General features: G+C 40.3%; 1 protein-coding gene across 3 annotated transcripts in view; it reads left to right on the forward strand.

The window, feature by feature from the left end:
• Nucleotides 1-15,820, forward strand: part of LAMA3 (laminin subunit alpha 3) — a 341,587-nt gene that overhangs the window by 203,365 nt on the left and 122,402 nt on the right. For all 3 annotated transcript variants that reach the window (XM_043973095.1, XM_043973110.1, XM_043973101.1), the window contains 7 exons: nt 2,705-2,802; nt 4,642-4,786; nt 6,849-6,975; nt 9,445-9,584; nt 11,668-11,783; nt 12,156-12,367; nt 14,639-14,843. In XM_043973095.1, coding sequence (XP_043829030.1) covers nt 2,705-2,802; nt 4,642-4,786; nt 6,849-6,975; nt 9,445-9,584; nt 11,668-11,783; nt 12,156-12,367; nt 14,639-14,843 — 1,043 coding nt within the window. The remainder of the gene's footprint in view (nt 1-2,704; nt 2,803-4,641; nt 4,787-6,848; nt 6,976-9,444; nt 9,585-11,667; nt 11,784-12,155; nt 12,368-14,638; nt 14,844-15,820) is intronic.

The following is a 15,820-nucleotide window of genomic DNA, read 5'->3' on the forward strand; positions in this document are numbered from 1 at the left end:
GGTAGAATAACAGAATAATCACTTTATAGCTGGCAGAAACCTTAGAGGAAGTCTTGTCCAGATTCTTTATTTTATAGGAAATACCAAATGGATTAAGTGACCTAAGTTTCATAGTTAGTTGAACTAGGACTAAAATTCAATTATTACTTGCTGATTTACTGATTGATTGATGAGGATTTTTCATAAGAAAATTCTTACGAAATTATGAAGAAATTTCTAATGAAAAAAGGTATCCTTATGTGTTTAATACATTTATCACATTTTTAAAGCATTGATTTTTGAACAGGCAGGTCCCCCCCCCAAAAAAACCATTTTAGCTCTTTTGTTTCAGAAAACTAATATTTTTTTCCAGTGTCCTCCAAAAGGAGTTCATTGTATTCCAAGGATATTTTCCATATTTAAGATGATCATTGAGGCAAAGTTCTTGTTCCCAATGATAGATGAATGGATTTTTCTAATTGGAGCAGCACCATTCCAAGCCCACCTTCTCCATTAAGAATGAAAAATATCTTCTTGCACATTCTATTTGAAATTTATTTTTTAAAGTCCAGCTCACCATATTTCATTCAGTGCTTTGGAATTTAAGTTACAAACAAATTATCTACAGATTTCTTTTTTCACTTCACGGGAGCACTGCTGGGTAAGGGAGCCATTATATTTATTCTATACCTGTCAATATACTCTTTTTAGCCAACTGCTAAAGGCAAGGTTTTATTTTGTCATTCTTTCCCGTCACCAGCTTTTGCTTTGACTAAAATCTATTATTGACTTACTGAGGTAGCTTGGTGATGCGGTCAGTAGAGTACTGGTCTTGGAGTGAGGAAAACTTAAAAAGCAGGATTTTAAATCTGCCCACAGACACTTATTAGCTGTGTGATTCAGGGCAAGTCATTTAATCTCTCTAAGTCTGTTTCCTCATCCATAAAATGGGGATAATGGTAACACCTACCCACCAGGACAGTTGTGAGGATCAAATAAGATAGCATATATAAAATGTTTTGCAAACCTTAAGGCACCATATAAATGCTAGCTAATTATTATTTGTGCGATTGTTATTATTATTAAGTAGTAGTGGTGGTGGTGGTAGTAGTAGTAGTAGTAGTAGTAGTAGTAGTAGTAGTAGTAGTAGTAGTAGTAGTAGTAGTAGTAGTTGTTGTTGTTGTTGTTGAGCCACTTCTGTCATGTCCAACTCTCCATGACCCCATGTGGTGTTTTCTTGGCAGATATACTAGAGTGGTTTGCCATTTCCTTCTCTGGCTCATTTTCCAGATGAGGAAACAGGCAAACAGAGTTAAGTGATTTGCCCAGGGTTACACAGCTAGTTAAGTGTCTGAGGCCAGAATTAAACTCAGGAAGATAAGTCTTCCTGACTCCAGGCCTAGCACTCTATCCCCTGCACCACCTAGCTGCCCCTATTCATTATTATTATTATTATTATTATTATTATTATTATTATTGCTAGTCTTTTATTAATGAAGGCAATTCACCTTTTTTGCGGGGCAATCAGGATTAAGTGACTTGCGCAAGGTCACACAGGTAGTAAGTGCCAAGTTTCTGAGGCCGCATTTGAACTCAGGTCCTCCTGAATCCAGGGCTGGTGCTTTATCTACTGTGCCACCTAGCTGCCCCAATTCATATTTTTTAAATGTGAGTCATATAGATGCTTACATTTCTATTCCCTGCAGTTCTCTATTTCCTTTTGGGGAACTATACTGGATTGGGAGACCATTTCAGTGTTGTCTTTTTATTCGTAGTACTGTGTACTAGACACAATCTTGATAATTGATCTGTTAGCTTTAATGTTCAACTCTATATCCCCATCTTCTATCCAATCTGTCCAATAAACATTTATTGAGTGCCTACCATGTGCCATAATAGCTGGGGATACAATTAATAAAAAGCAGCCCCTGTTCTCAAGGAGCTTACAATCTAATGGGGGATAAACTACACACAAAGGGAGATAGGCAGTGGGAGAGGGAGGACTTCTTCTGGGGCAGCAGGTGCAGAGTGGAGTGACCTGAGAGAGTTCAGTATCAGCATTCTATAAAGGAAGGCATTGGGAAGGGTTTGGTACCCCACACTTCAGCCCTCCAGAGGAGGATGGGAGAGGAGGCTGAGGGACACAGTGTCCATCAGGGCTTGAATTAGCAGCATGGTGGTGAGATTGGAAGTGATGAACTTATCCTGGAAGGGGCAGCTTGTTTTGTGGAGTTGAAACCAGGAAGAGCAGCCGATGTAGAGTGGAGTGATCTGAGTGACCCATCTTCCCCTTTTGTGCTTCCATTTGGGAAAGCCTCCTTGATCATTTGAATGGAGGTACACATCTAAATTGGTGAAAAGAGGAGAACTGTGGGAAACCCTTGACAATTAATCAATTAATCAACCAGTATTGTTTAAATGTCATGTGCCAGGCATTATGCCAGATGCTAAGGATACAAGTATAATCATTTAAGGGGCTATTCCTTTCACCTGGTTTTATCATCATCCTCAGATACACAGAATATGGGAGCTAGCTGTCCATCACCGTTCCTTCAAGAGAAATAAGGGGCTTCCATGACACAGGTGCTTAATATGTTTAAATAAAGTTAATTTATGAGCTAGAGTATGTGTCTTGGGATTAAAAACTCACTCTTCCTTTGAAACTTTTGTTTTCCACGAGAACTCATAAATGTTGCGTATTTTTTGCATTATTTTATTTCAACAGCACCAGATTTGTATTATACCAATGGGAGAATTCTCTACAGAATATGTGAAACCCAGTGTACACTGCATTGCCAGTTATGGGCGATTTGTTAATCAAAGGTATGTACTCCCTCTTCTCTCCCTTTAATCTTTTCTAACACAAAGACTTGAACTCAGACTTGTGCCTAGCAGGATGTTTTAATGTCTTTGTGACTGAAATATTACATTTGACTTCAAATGTGATCACAGGTCATTTTGTGAAAGGTCAGTGCTTGTTATAAAACAAAATCAAAGGCTTCATCTCTGTGGTATGTTCAGAAGGCCAGAGAATCAGGAAGCAGAAACACCAGTGTGCAGGGGAAGTAGGGTAGACTGAGCACCCAGAGGACAGCAATCCCCGGTTCTATTCTGAGCTTTGTTTGGCTCTGATTCATTCACTACATGACTGGTCAAGTCTTTTTATTTTCTCTTCGTGTCTGAGGCTCTTCATTGCTAAAACAGAGATAATCACAGCCTCATCTCAGTTACCTAATGTATTTGTTTGGGGTTTTGTGGGTTTGTTTTTGTATGGATTTTATTAAAACCAATCTTCATGTGCAATTATGTAAGTAGATACTGGCTGTTTATGCCAAGATGTAGGAGAAATTAAGGGAGGATCTAATGGGGATCAGGGTGTGAATCCAAAATAAATTAAGTATACTTTGCCTCTCCTCTGTTTCTTATCTACATGTTTTCAAGAGATCATTATATCGCAATATCAGTTATGTATTATAACATCAATTTCAATCTTTTACACTTGCATAGTCCATTTTTGCTTTTCAAAGTATGCTCACCCTGATTATCTCATTTGGTCCTCATAACCACTAAAAGGAGAGCTAGCTTTTGCTCCAGCCAGGGGTGTTCCAGCTGTTCTCATTCTAGCCCCCACCTGAAACTGAGAAATTAGATTTTTCTCCACTTCCTGGCCAGTTCCATTAGCCAGATTGTGTCTATAGGCCAGCCTCAGCGCTTTGGGGTAAAAAAATAGTCTCTTGGTCAGAACATTTAGGCAGGAAGCAAGTATGGTTTGACATATGCCATGTGTCCTGTGAAATCCTTGAGCTGGGGGCATAGACTGTTGGAGCTGGACAAGGCCTCAAAGATCAGCTAGTCCAACCCCACTCATTTTATGGGTAAGAAAACTGAGACTGAGTAAGGAAAGAAAGAAGCATTTATTTATTAAGCACCTACTATGTGCCAGGTGTCATGTTATGTGCTTTTAAAATATATCATTTCATCCTCACAACCACCTTGTGAGGTTGGTGGCATTATGATCCCCATTTTACAATTAAGGAAACTGAGGCAGACAGAGGTGAAATGACTTGCCTAGGGTCACCTAGCCAGTAACTTCCAGAGGCTGGATTTGAACTCCAGGCCCAGCACTCTGTACTGCACCACCTAGCAGCCAGAGAGCTAAAGTGAGCCAAAAGTCACACAGCTTGTAAATGGCAGAGACAAAACAAACTCAGCAGATCTCCTGGATCTTCTCCTAACACTGTGCCATCGTTCTGGTTGGTTTTTTTTCATCATTCTGTTTTCTGTGTTCTCTATTCCTCCCCCCACTCCTTTGCCTGCCTGAGCCAAGTATTCTGAATAAGAAGCACAGCAGAGTGGAAAGAGTCCTAGGCTTAGAGTTAGGAGGTTGGAGCTCTGCTGCTTATAAGCTGTGTGACCTTAGGCAAATCACTGAAACTCTCTGAACTTCATTTTCTTTATTAACAAAATGGGACTCATGCTACCTTTCCTGTCTTCTTCATGGGGTTGAGATAAGGACTAATAGGGCTCTATATGCCACAATTGTAAGATATCATTGCTAAGAGCTATTGACCAACAGTTCTTTGTGTTTTCCTTTTATCTAGAAGTAATGCGTGGTTTACCTTGTCCTTCAGAAAAAGAATTATTTTAAAATTCTATTTTTAGTTCCTCCTGTGTCCTTTTAGCACATGAAACTCCTCCAACAGCCTTAGTTTTGGATTCACTAAGTGGTGGAATGCTTCCCTTCATGCCCCGGGATCCCTTGCGTTCTGAATCTGTGTTCCAGGGAGTCATTCTGAAGCAGCCGCAGGTAGTGCACCTCTTGTGTTTACTAGCTCTGCATGAATATGGCTTCCAAACTTCAGGCTCCAAAAGCCTTCCTTGTCCCCTCCAGCCACAGGGGAAACTTCCTTTTTCCAAGTCTCTCTAACAGGAATTGCTTACATCGCTTAATGTGACAAATAGTTGGTGCCTGTTATGTACAAGGCACTGTAAATACACATACGGTCTCTAAACCCAAGGACATTATATTATATTGGATGGGTACAAGTTGTATGGGGAAGTTTGCCTGGGATGTAGAGTTCATTAAGAAGAGTATTCTGGGGCTGCTAGGTGGTGCAGTGGATAAAGCACTAGCCCTGGATTCAGGAGGACCTGAGTTCAAATCTGGCCTCAGACACTAGACACTTACTAGCTGTGTGACCCTAGGCAAGTCACTTAACCCTCATTGCCCTGCAAAAAAAAAAAAAAAGAAGAAGAGTATTGTAAATATAGGCTGGAAAGGTTGGAGAAAGCTTTAAATTCGAAGTAGAGAAATTTGTATTTTACCCTAGAGCAGTAGTTAACAAAATATGATCCTCAGATACTCTACCCCTAAGGATCCCCAAGACCCTTTCAGGGGGCCCACGAGGTAAAAGTATTTTCATAATCATACTAGGTGTTATTTGCCCATTAAAATACACTTCCCTTTTCTAACTACATTTTTTGTGTGAAGCAAGATTTCCTTCACATACTTGACAAAAACAATATATTGCTTGCAACCGATTAAATGCAGAAGTAGATATGAGAATCCAGCTCTTAAGTCAAACATTAAAGATATTTGCAAAAATTTATAAAACAATGCCACCCTTCTCGCTAAATTATTTTTGTTTTGTAAAATGTAGTGGGGTTTTTTTTTGATCTTCAAAAAAGCATGGGGGGCAGCTAGGTGGCACAGTGGATAAAACACCAGCCCTGGATTCCGGAGGACCTGAGTTCAAATCCAGACTCAGACACTTGACACTCACTAACTGTGTGACCCTGGGCAAGTCACTTAACCCCCATTGCCCTGCAAAAAAGCATGGGTTTATTATTGTTATTTTTAAATGGATTAAGTAATTATTTTTCAAATGATAGGTTTTCATCTTTAATATGGTAAACATTGATAGATACAACCCACATAAATGAAAGCTCTTTGGGGTAATGCAGTTATTTTTAAGAGTATAAAGGGGTTCTGAGTCCAAAAATTTTGAGAACCAGTGCATTGGAGGCAATGGAGGGATGTTTATAGAATCAGTCTTGATGCTAAGGAAGTTTATTTTGGAAGCTATATGGGAAGATGGATTGGAGAGGAGAGAGACGAGAAATCGAGAAATCGGTAAATGAGTTAGGGGAACATTGCAGAAGGTCAACCAAGAGTTAATAAGGAGAAACTAGGATAGGATAATATTTGTGTGAGTGTAGAGAAGAGGTTAAATATAAGGCTAGATGAAGAAGCAACTTGATATATTAAATAGAGTTGTCAAGTTGGAGTTAGGAAGACCCAGGTTCACATCTCTGATTATTAGCTTTGTGACAATGCTTAATCTCTCTGATCCTGAATTTCCTCATCTGTAAAGTAATGCCAATCATTCCTAGAGTGCTAATAATTCCTTTAGCGCCTCTTGTTGTTCAGTTGTGTCCAACACTTTTTTTGGGGGGTGGGCAGGGAAATGAGGGTTAAGTGACTTGCCCAAGGTCACACAGCTAGTGTCAAGTGTCTGAGGCCAGATTTGAACTCAGGTCCTCCTGAATCCAGGGTCAGTGTTTTATCCACTGTGCCACCTAGCTGCTCCCCTTTCATCACCTTCTACAGGAAGCCTTCCCCAATTCCCCCAGCTCCCATTGCCCTTCCTGTCTAAACTACGTTGTATCTGTTTTGCATTCATTTCCTATACACATTATCTCCCCCAATAGAATGTAAGTTCCTTGAGAACAGAGACTTTTCTTTTTTGTCTGGGTCACCAACACTGGTACACAGTAGGCACTTAAGTGTTTTTCAGTGAATTGATTGAATTCAATCAGTAGCAGCTGTTAGACTTGAGAATTTCTCTCTTTGCCTTTTCCCCTCCTAGAATCAAGTTACCTTGAATGGAAGAGTGTCACACCCGGGCCAGTATGTATTCATTGTCCACTTTTGTCAGGCGGATCATCCCACATTTCCTGCACAGGTGGTTGTAGAGGGAGGGCAGCTGTGGTCAGGTGAGCTACCATGTTTGTTTCCAATATTGCAGTCTTTTCCTTTCTTGACAAGACATTAAGTGAGGTGTTCTGTGGATTCAGTTACTGTCTCTATGCAGATGGCTTCCAGAAGTTCTTATAAAGTCCAGTTCTGTTTCATCAACTGGGTGTCACACAGGCATCTTAAACTCAGCATATCAAAAGCAGAACTTGGCACCTGTCCTTTACAACCTATCACTTTTCTGAAATTCTCTATGACTGTCAAGGGCACAATCATCCTTCTAGTCACTCAGGTTTGCCACCTCAGTGTCATCCTCATTTTCTCTTTTTGAAAATTATTATTATATGTTTAAATTTTATTTTTTCAATTAATGAGCATTTTCCCCTCCCCCACTACTGTTCTACCCCACTGCAATTTAAAAAGAAAAACAAAACCCCTGTAACAAATATGTATGATTAAGCAAAACAAATCCCTAATTTGACCATGTCCAAAAAAGCATTTCATGGTACATCTTGAGTCCATCAGCTTTCTATCAGGAGGTGGGTAGCATGCTTTATTAGTGGTCCTCTGGAATTTTATTTGATGTTTAAATTTGTCAGAGTTCTTAAGTCTTTCAAAGAGATTTGTCTTTTTAATTTTATTATACTATATGTATAATACAAATTGTTCCCCTAGTTCTGTTCACTTCCCTCAGCATCAGTTTATACAAATCTTCCTAAGTTTCTGACATCTTCCCTTTCATCATTTCTCATGGCACGATAGTATTCCATTACGTTTATATGCCATAATTTGTTCAGCCATTCCCCAAGTGATAGTCAGCCCTTAGTTCTAATCCTTTGCCACTACAAAAAGTTGCTATAGATATTCTTGCCCTTGTGGCTCCATTTCTTCCTTCTTTGATCTCTTTGAGATTTGGACCTAATTGTTTGACTCTTCAATTTCACTCCCTTCACTGGTCAGCACTCCACTGGACTGCTTCCTCTCTTACCCCATTCTTCATTCTCACTTCGCACAACTGCCAAGTTCTGCCATGTCTATGTGAACAATATCTCTCATACATCTCCTCTTCTCCATTCACTCAGATACCAGCCTTATCATTTCTCACCTGGGCACTATAGACTCTTCATCAGTCTCTTTACCTCAATCTCCTCTCAACTTCAATCCATCCTTCACACAGCTGCCAAAATGATTTTCCTAAAGAGCAGCTCTGACCATATTGACACATTAAGAACCAGTGGCTCCCTATTACCTCCCTGATCAAATATAAAATCCTATGTTTTTTTTTTAAACCCTTCACAACTTGGGCCCTTACTTTCCTTCTTTTGGAGGGGGGGGCAGGCAATGAGGGTTAAGTGACTTGCCCAGGGTCACACAACTAGTAAGTGTCAAGTGTCTGAGGCCAGATTTGAATTCAGGTCCTCCTGAATCCAAGGGCCAGTGCTTTATCTGCTGTACCACCTAGCTGCCCTAGGCCCTTACTTTTTTTTTTTTTTTTTACAATTTTCCTACACCCTCCTCCGCTCTACAGTCTATGGTCCAGTGACAATGGCCTTCTTGCTCATGATCCTCCATCTCTCAGTTCCTTGCCTTTTCACTGTCTTGTCCCCCATTCCTGCAATGCTCTCCCTTATCTCCTCCTCCTCCTCCTCATTGATTTGCTGGCTTACTTCAAAGCTCAGATCTGCAGGAAGCTCAACAGTCCCAGTGCCTTCTCGATGCTATTACCTTTCGCTCACACTGTAGCAATCCTGTAGGGACAGTTTTGTGCACTTGTCTCCTCCAATTAGAATTTGAGTTCATTTAAGGGAGTGTTTTCATCTTTCCTTTTATCCCTGGCACTTAGCATGTAATAAGTAGAGCCTGGCATATAGTAAGCACTTAATTAATACTTGTTGATTGACTGGCTTCATGATTTGGAAGAAACCTAGACAACATGCTTATTAAACCTGGAGATCAATCAATCCCTGTCTTCCCTCAAAACTCTACAGGGAGCCTTTACTGATTGCCCCAGCTTTCTCCTCTGCAGTTACCTTGTAACTACTTTGTATGCATCTTATATATGCTTATATATGTACAGTGTAACAGTAAGCTAATACTTACTGTGTACAAATTGCTTCTGCCATTAGAAAGTAAGTTCCTTAAAGGCAGCAACTGGTATCACTTTTTGGGGTTACGGGAGCAGGGAGAGGGGCATGCTGATTTCCCAGAAGCATACATAGTACCTGGCAAGAAAGAGGTGCTTTAGAGCGGCTAGGTGGTGCAGTGGATAAAGCACCAGTCCTGGATTCAGGAGTACCTGAGTTCAAATCCGGCCTCAGACACTTGACACTTACTAGCTGTGTGACCCTGGGCAAGTCACTTAACCCCCATTGACCCGCAAAAAGGAAGGAAGGAAGGAAGGAAGGAAGGAAGGAAGGAAGGAAGGAAGGAAGGAAGGAAGAGGTGCTTGATAAATGCTTGTTAATTTAGTTGATTCCATCTCGGTACAGGTTCTTTCAGTGCCAATTTCTGCCCTCAAGTGTTTGGCTGCCGGAACTTAGTGATTTCAGAGGGCCAAAGTAACCTGGACCTCCGTGAACCAGAGTTCTCAGTGACTGTGAAGGTTCCAGATGGAAAATCCTTGATGCTGGTATGCTCAGTTTGTTGCTCTCTAAGTTTGTTTTCTCCTTTGTCTTCACTTGTCTGTGGTCTGCCCTTTTTACTATTTGCTTATTTAAAGAAAAGACATTTATATATTGATAGAGTCAATTCAGGGCATAGTACAGATAATTTTAAAAGTTTGTAAATATCAGTGCTGTAAGTTTTAACATATTTTAAATATATATACACACCTATATATCAAATGTATGCTTGATATATGTGTGTACATATGTCGATTACACACAGTCACATGTTACAAGTGTGACTGGCTACATACAACTCTACCTAGATATGCCAATGGCATCTTATACACAATGTATCCCAAACCAAACTTATTATGTTGTTCACATGTTTTTCAATTGTGTCCAATTCTTCGTGACCCAATTTGGGGTTTTCTCATCAAAGATACTGGAGTGCTTTGCCATATCCTTCTCTAGCTCATTTTATAGATGAGGAAACAGGGCAAACAGGGTTAAATGACTTGCCCAGGGTCGCACAGGTATAAGTGTCTGAGGCCAGATTTTAATTCAGGGAGATGATTCTTCCTAACTCCAGGCCCAACACCGTAACCACTGTTCCTCCTAGCTGTCAGTAAGTGCTGTTATTGTTATTATTATGATTATTATGATTATCATTATTACATATAGACACACCTTTTCCTGTAGCAATGATAGGCATGATTCTGTTATGATTCCAGAGCTGGAAATCAGGGGAGTAAGGGGATATACACCGAGGAAGGTAAAATTTAAGATGAACAGGGTGCACACTTAAGCATGGCTGAAGCCAGTGAAGATGTAGTGAGCCACAAGAGGCACTGACCAGTGAGGATGTTGGCAGGGTAGGGGTGTGGGGGTGAGGAGAAATTTTGGTGGCAGGGGTAAGCAGGAGTCCCAGATCCTAAAAGGATCAAGCCATTCAGGACAAGACCTCTGGGATGGAGAATGCACTCACCAAGCAGGTATGACTCTAGTCTTCAGCCAAACTGATTTTCTGTTCCCCAAACACACCCTGTATTTTCCCACCTCCATGCCTTTGTTATTTTTTTTTTCTATATCTAGAATATGGCTATTAAGATTCTCTTGGGTCCCTAGATACAAAGACTTAAGGACTTTCCTCCAAATTTGGTAACTTTAAGAAGTTGTCCTTCGGGGCAGCTAGGTGGCGCAGTGGATGGAGCACCGGCCCTGGATTCAGGAGTACCTGAGTTCAAATTCAGCCTCAGACACTTAACACTTATTAGCTGTGTGACCCTGGGCAAGTCACTTGGCCCCAATTGCCTCACTTAAAAAAAAGTCGTCCTGCAACAATGGTATGATACTGAAAAAGCTGGTTTTGTTTTTAATAAATATTACAATGATTTAAAAATCAGAGAACAAGCTTATTCTGTTTTTTTAATTTACAATTTATTTTTAATGTTAACTCATCCTTTAAGGTTAAGATATCCAAATGTCTACCTTCCCTGCTCTCAATACCGATGTAGCATTTTACAGGGATAATTTCTGAGAAAAAATACTAGGACAATATGTTACCATGTTCCCTTTTATAGGGACAAAGTGGTATAATGGAAAGAGTGTTGTTTTAATGGAAGGAATTACCTTCAAAGAAGAATTCCATCAATGTTAGAGAAGACTGATGTGTCTAGGGAGGAGAGGGGAGATACTAAGGTGACCAAGTCAGTTTTATTTTCTTATCCTTTCAATATACACATTACACTATTGACCAAAGAGCAACATGTATTTTAAAGTGGACAGAATCTTATATCTTATTGTTGATCTTATTGAATAATCTAATTGCTTATTGCTAAAGGAGATCTTGATTTGAGTTCCTGGCTCTGATACTTTTTCATTATACAATTTAAATTCTAAGCTGGTTCCTCATCTGTAAAATGGGGGCAAGAATACTTTCATTATCCACACAGGGTTGTTGTGAGGAAATTTCTAAATACCAATCTTAAAATATTATATAAATTTGAATTAATTGTTCTTATAATCCTGACCTCACAGAGTAGGTATTAATGTCTATCTTGCTGTCTGGAACATAAAGACTTTCTTTTTCTTTCTTTTTTTTTTTAGGGCCAAGTCCTAGTTGTTCCAGCAGAGAATTATGGCTACAACATACTTCACAAGAAGTCAGTGGACAAGTCATTTGATTTTATCAATAATTGTGGAGGAAACAGTTTTTATATTGAGTAAGTATCACTTTGGGAAATAGCCCATTGTTTCGGGGAATGGTCTATGAATCTTGAAAACTTGAATCTGCCATACATATTCAGTTTAAAGTGAAGTTGCTATCCGAATGGTGTTATGCCCTTGAATCACCCATCCTCCCTGCTGCTCTCCTATCAATGGCAGCTGAGCCAAAATTGAAATGACAAATCTGGAAGCTTTGGTGAGCATGTCTTTTCCCTGAATTGACCAATTTACTAAATTGACCTCTCAGGATGCCCATCTGTGCAAATTCATCATCGGTGCTTTTGAGTCACTGATGCGGCAGCAGTTAATGGGGATGGTTTCTGAGAGCAGTGCAAAGGACAACACGATCTTATTTGTCTTTTTCCTAGCCCTCTGACGTCATCAAGATTCTGTAAGGACTCTGCCCGATCCCTGGTCGCTTCCTATAACAATGGAGCCCTACCCTGTGATTGCCATGTGATGGGGGCTGTCAGCCCTACGTGTAACCCGGAGGGGGGCCAGTGCCAGTGCCGGCCCAATGTCATTGGTCGTCAATGTACCCGATGTCAAACTGGCTACTACGGTTTCCCATTCTGCAAATGTGAGTGTCTGTCCCAGAAGGCCTGGGGTGCTTTCATTCTCCCCTCTGTTAAATGGTTTCTCCAATTCTTTGTTTATTTTGAAGGTAGAGATGTGACTCATGCAGCACAATCAGTGCTGCCAGGAGGGGAAAGGATGGAAATAAGTGATCTCAGGCACCAAATGTCTTAGAAACCCCAGTTCAGTTCTATTCACCAAACAAAGAAATTTCAGTTTTAGTAGTGAACAAGTGTGGTGTTTAAAAAGGTTCAAGAGACATAATTTCTGGGTAATTTAATCATTTTATTAATAAGGCTAGCATGTCTATTAATAAATGGTCATTTGACCATCTCTTAGACTAAAGACCCATCATGGTGGTGGGCTCATGGTTTATATGCCCTGGGAAGAGCAGGTATTCCTCAGGGTGGCAACAGACTCTGATTGGTTAACAATTAAGGAGAAGGGGCAGCTAGGTGGCACAGTGGATAAAGCACCAGTCCTGGATTCAGGAGGACCTGAGTTCAAATCCGGACTCAGACACTTGACACCTACTAGCTATATGACCCTGGGCAAGTCACTTAACCCTCATTGCCCCCACAAAAAAAAAACAATTAATGAGAAAATGAATATTACAATGAGAGGCTGGGCTATATTACAATGAGTGTCTTGGCGTCTGTAACTTGGATTACCCAAATCTTGATCAAAGAGACATCAATTTCCATATCACCTATCTGACAAAAGGGAGAATCAGCATTTTCCCAAACCTGTCTGAGCAAACACAGTGAGCAGGAATGCACCCATTAGCCCAAACTCAGAATTTCTTTTACTATCTTTGATTACATCTCAGCCATCCTGGCTGGCTAAGTCTTTTAGAAAGATTTCCCATACTGGTTGATTTCTGGATGAGGAAGTAGAAAAGGAGAAAAAATCTTGGTTCCAATATAATAATTAGTTATTAAGAATTAGTTATATAAGAGAAAAATGCTTATTTCTCTCACAAGTAATTAATGGCAGCTATACAGTAGGTTCTTAAGATTCTGGCATTTAGAGCTAGAAAGCGACCTTAGATGTCATCTAGTTCAAATCCTTCATTTTACAGATGAAGAAACTGACACCTAGAGAAACGAAGTGATTTGCTCAAAGCCACATTTGTTGGAAATAGCAAAGTTGGGATGAAATGAGGGTATTGGGATCTCTTAGATCACTTTTATCTCTGCTCTATGATCTAGTTTTAAGATGAAGAGAAGTGAGGTAGAAAACTCAGGAGAAGAATAGAGATGCCCTGGTTTCAAAGCCCACACCTCTTTATCCTTGTCCTAGAAATGAGTCTGCTACTTATAAAAGAAATCTGGGGGGCAGCTAGGTGGTGGAGTGGATAAAGCACTGGCCCTGGATTCAGGAGGACCTGAGTTCAAATCCGGCCTCAGACACTTCACATTTACTAGCTGTGTGACCCTGGGCAAGTCACTTAACCCCCATTGCCCCGCAAAAAAAAAAAAAGAAAAGAAAAGAAAAGAAAAGAAAAGAAATCTGATTCACCTTATTCAAAATCGAGACCACTACCTAGAGGTCAAAGTTATTTGGTAGTATGGGGACCATTTAGGAGAGACACAAGATGGAGCTCCTGAATGGAAGTCACACCCCTGAACTGATAGCGTTACTGCCACCATGTTTCATGGGCTTTGATGAATGAGATGGAAAGCCCATTCTTCCCTAGAATTCTGACACAAAATGACACCCTGGTGATAAAAAAATAACTGTTGGATCATAGATTCATAGATTTAGATCTGGGAGCAAAGCTATGGGTCATGTAGTCTAGCTACCCCATTTTACAAATAAAGAAACTTTGGCCCATTGAATGGGTTACATGGTTCACCCAGTCATACAAAGCAGTAAGTGGCAGAGTCAGGATTCAGACCCAAGACTTCTATCTCCAAATCTTAGATCTCTGTAAGCTAATTGTAGCTTGCTTCAAGAATCACTTAGTCCTGTAAGAATCTACTGTTAATGAGAGAGGCAGCTATTTGGATGGCATGATCTGTCATGTATGGATCGAAGATAGTGCAATAATGCTGCTAGTAAGACTGTTGAGTAACCTGGTCTCTGGGGAATAGGGTCTTCTTTGAGAATATCCACAGAAAGCAATGCCTTGAGCATGAGGCAAAGTCTTTTGTCCAACAGGTCCCTTTGAAGCATTTCTTCCAATTACACAGACCTGGGAGAGAGTGACATAAATAGAACACAATTAAATAATCTTATCCCACTGAAATAGATTTATTTGTCTCCTGACCAGTGTGCCACTGTGGCCAGCGCCTTTGTGATGAGATGACTGGAAAGTGCATCTGCCCCCCTCACACAATCAAGCCTCAGTGTGAAGTATGTGAGAAGCAGTCATTCAGTTACCACCCATTGGTTGGGTGCAAAGGCTGCAACTGCTCCAGGATAGGAGCTGTAAGTGCCACAGCTCCAGAGTGCGACAGAAACAATGGACAATGCAGGTAAGGTAGCTTAAGTGACATGTGCCAGAGGAGGTGAAGCTCTCCTCTACATGGTTGTCATTGCTACTGAACACTTCTTGAGTAGCAGCAGAATGTTGGGCACCATATTTACCTCCTAGTTTGAATTTGATGATTATGGGAAATAGTTATATTTTGCCCATACTACCACAAAAACTCAGCTTTCTCTTCATTCTTTGCTCAGATTGGGCATCATAGATTGTACTAAATGGTATGCTACGCACAGTGCCTAGCATGGAGTAGGCATTTAATAAATGTTGATTGATTGTGTCATGATAGCATTTATATGCCTCACTAATAGATACTTTGCTTACTTCCCATGGAAAATATGGGTTTTTAAAAAATAATCTGGCAGAAGGGCGACTTGGTAGAGACTCTATACCTCCTAAAAGTCTTCTAAAGAACAAACAGGCAGATTCTACCTGTAGCTAGCTTACTGTTTTAAGTAAGTTAAGATGGGTGAACATGTAGTTAAAACCATGTACTTCTTATGTAACATCCAACTATATACTGATATTCTTTGTGGAAAGAGAAGAAAATAAATGGCTTTGTGTTTTTAAGGTTCAGGATATTCCTCAATTTCATTAATCAAACCAGAATTTCGTTGTCATTTTTCAGTTGTGTCTGACTCTATGTGACCCCATTTGGGGTTCTCTTGGCAAAAATACTGGAATGGTTTGCCATTTCCTTCTCCAGCTCATTTTCCATATGAGTAAACCAAGGCACACAGATTTAGGTGACTTGCCCAGAGTCACACAACTATGAAGTGTCTGAGAACAGATTTGAACTCATGAAGAGGAGTGTTCCTGACTCCAGGCCTGGTGTTCTATCCACTATGCCACCTAGCTACCCAAACCAAACTTTCTTTGTTCTTCCTCCGCTAATGGGAGGATGCTTCCTGAATTATCAAGTGATCCTAATGCATCTGTGCCACTAAATATTATGGCTATTATTATCCT

The sequence above is a fragment of the Dromiciops gliroides genome, chromosome 1 (genome assembly GCF_019393635.1).
Source record: "Dromiciops gliroides isolate mDroGli1 chromosome 1, mDroGli1.pri, whole genome shotgun sequence".
Taxonomy (NCBI): domain Eukaryota; kingdom Metazoa; phylum Chordata; class Mammalia; order Microbiotheria; family Microbiotheriidae; genus Dromiciops; species Dromiciops gliroides.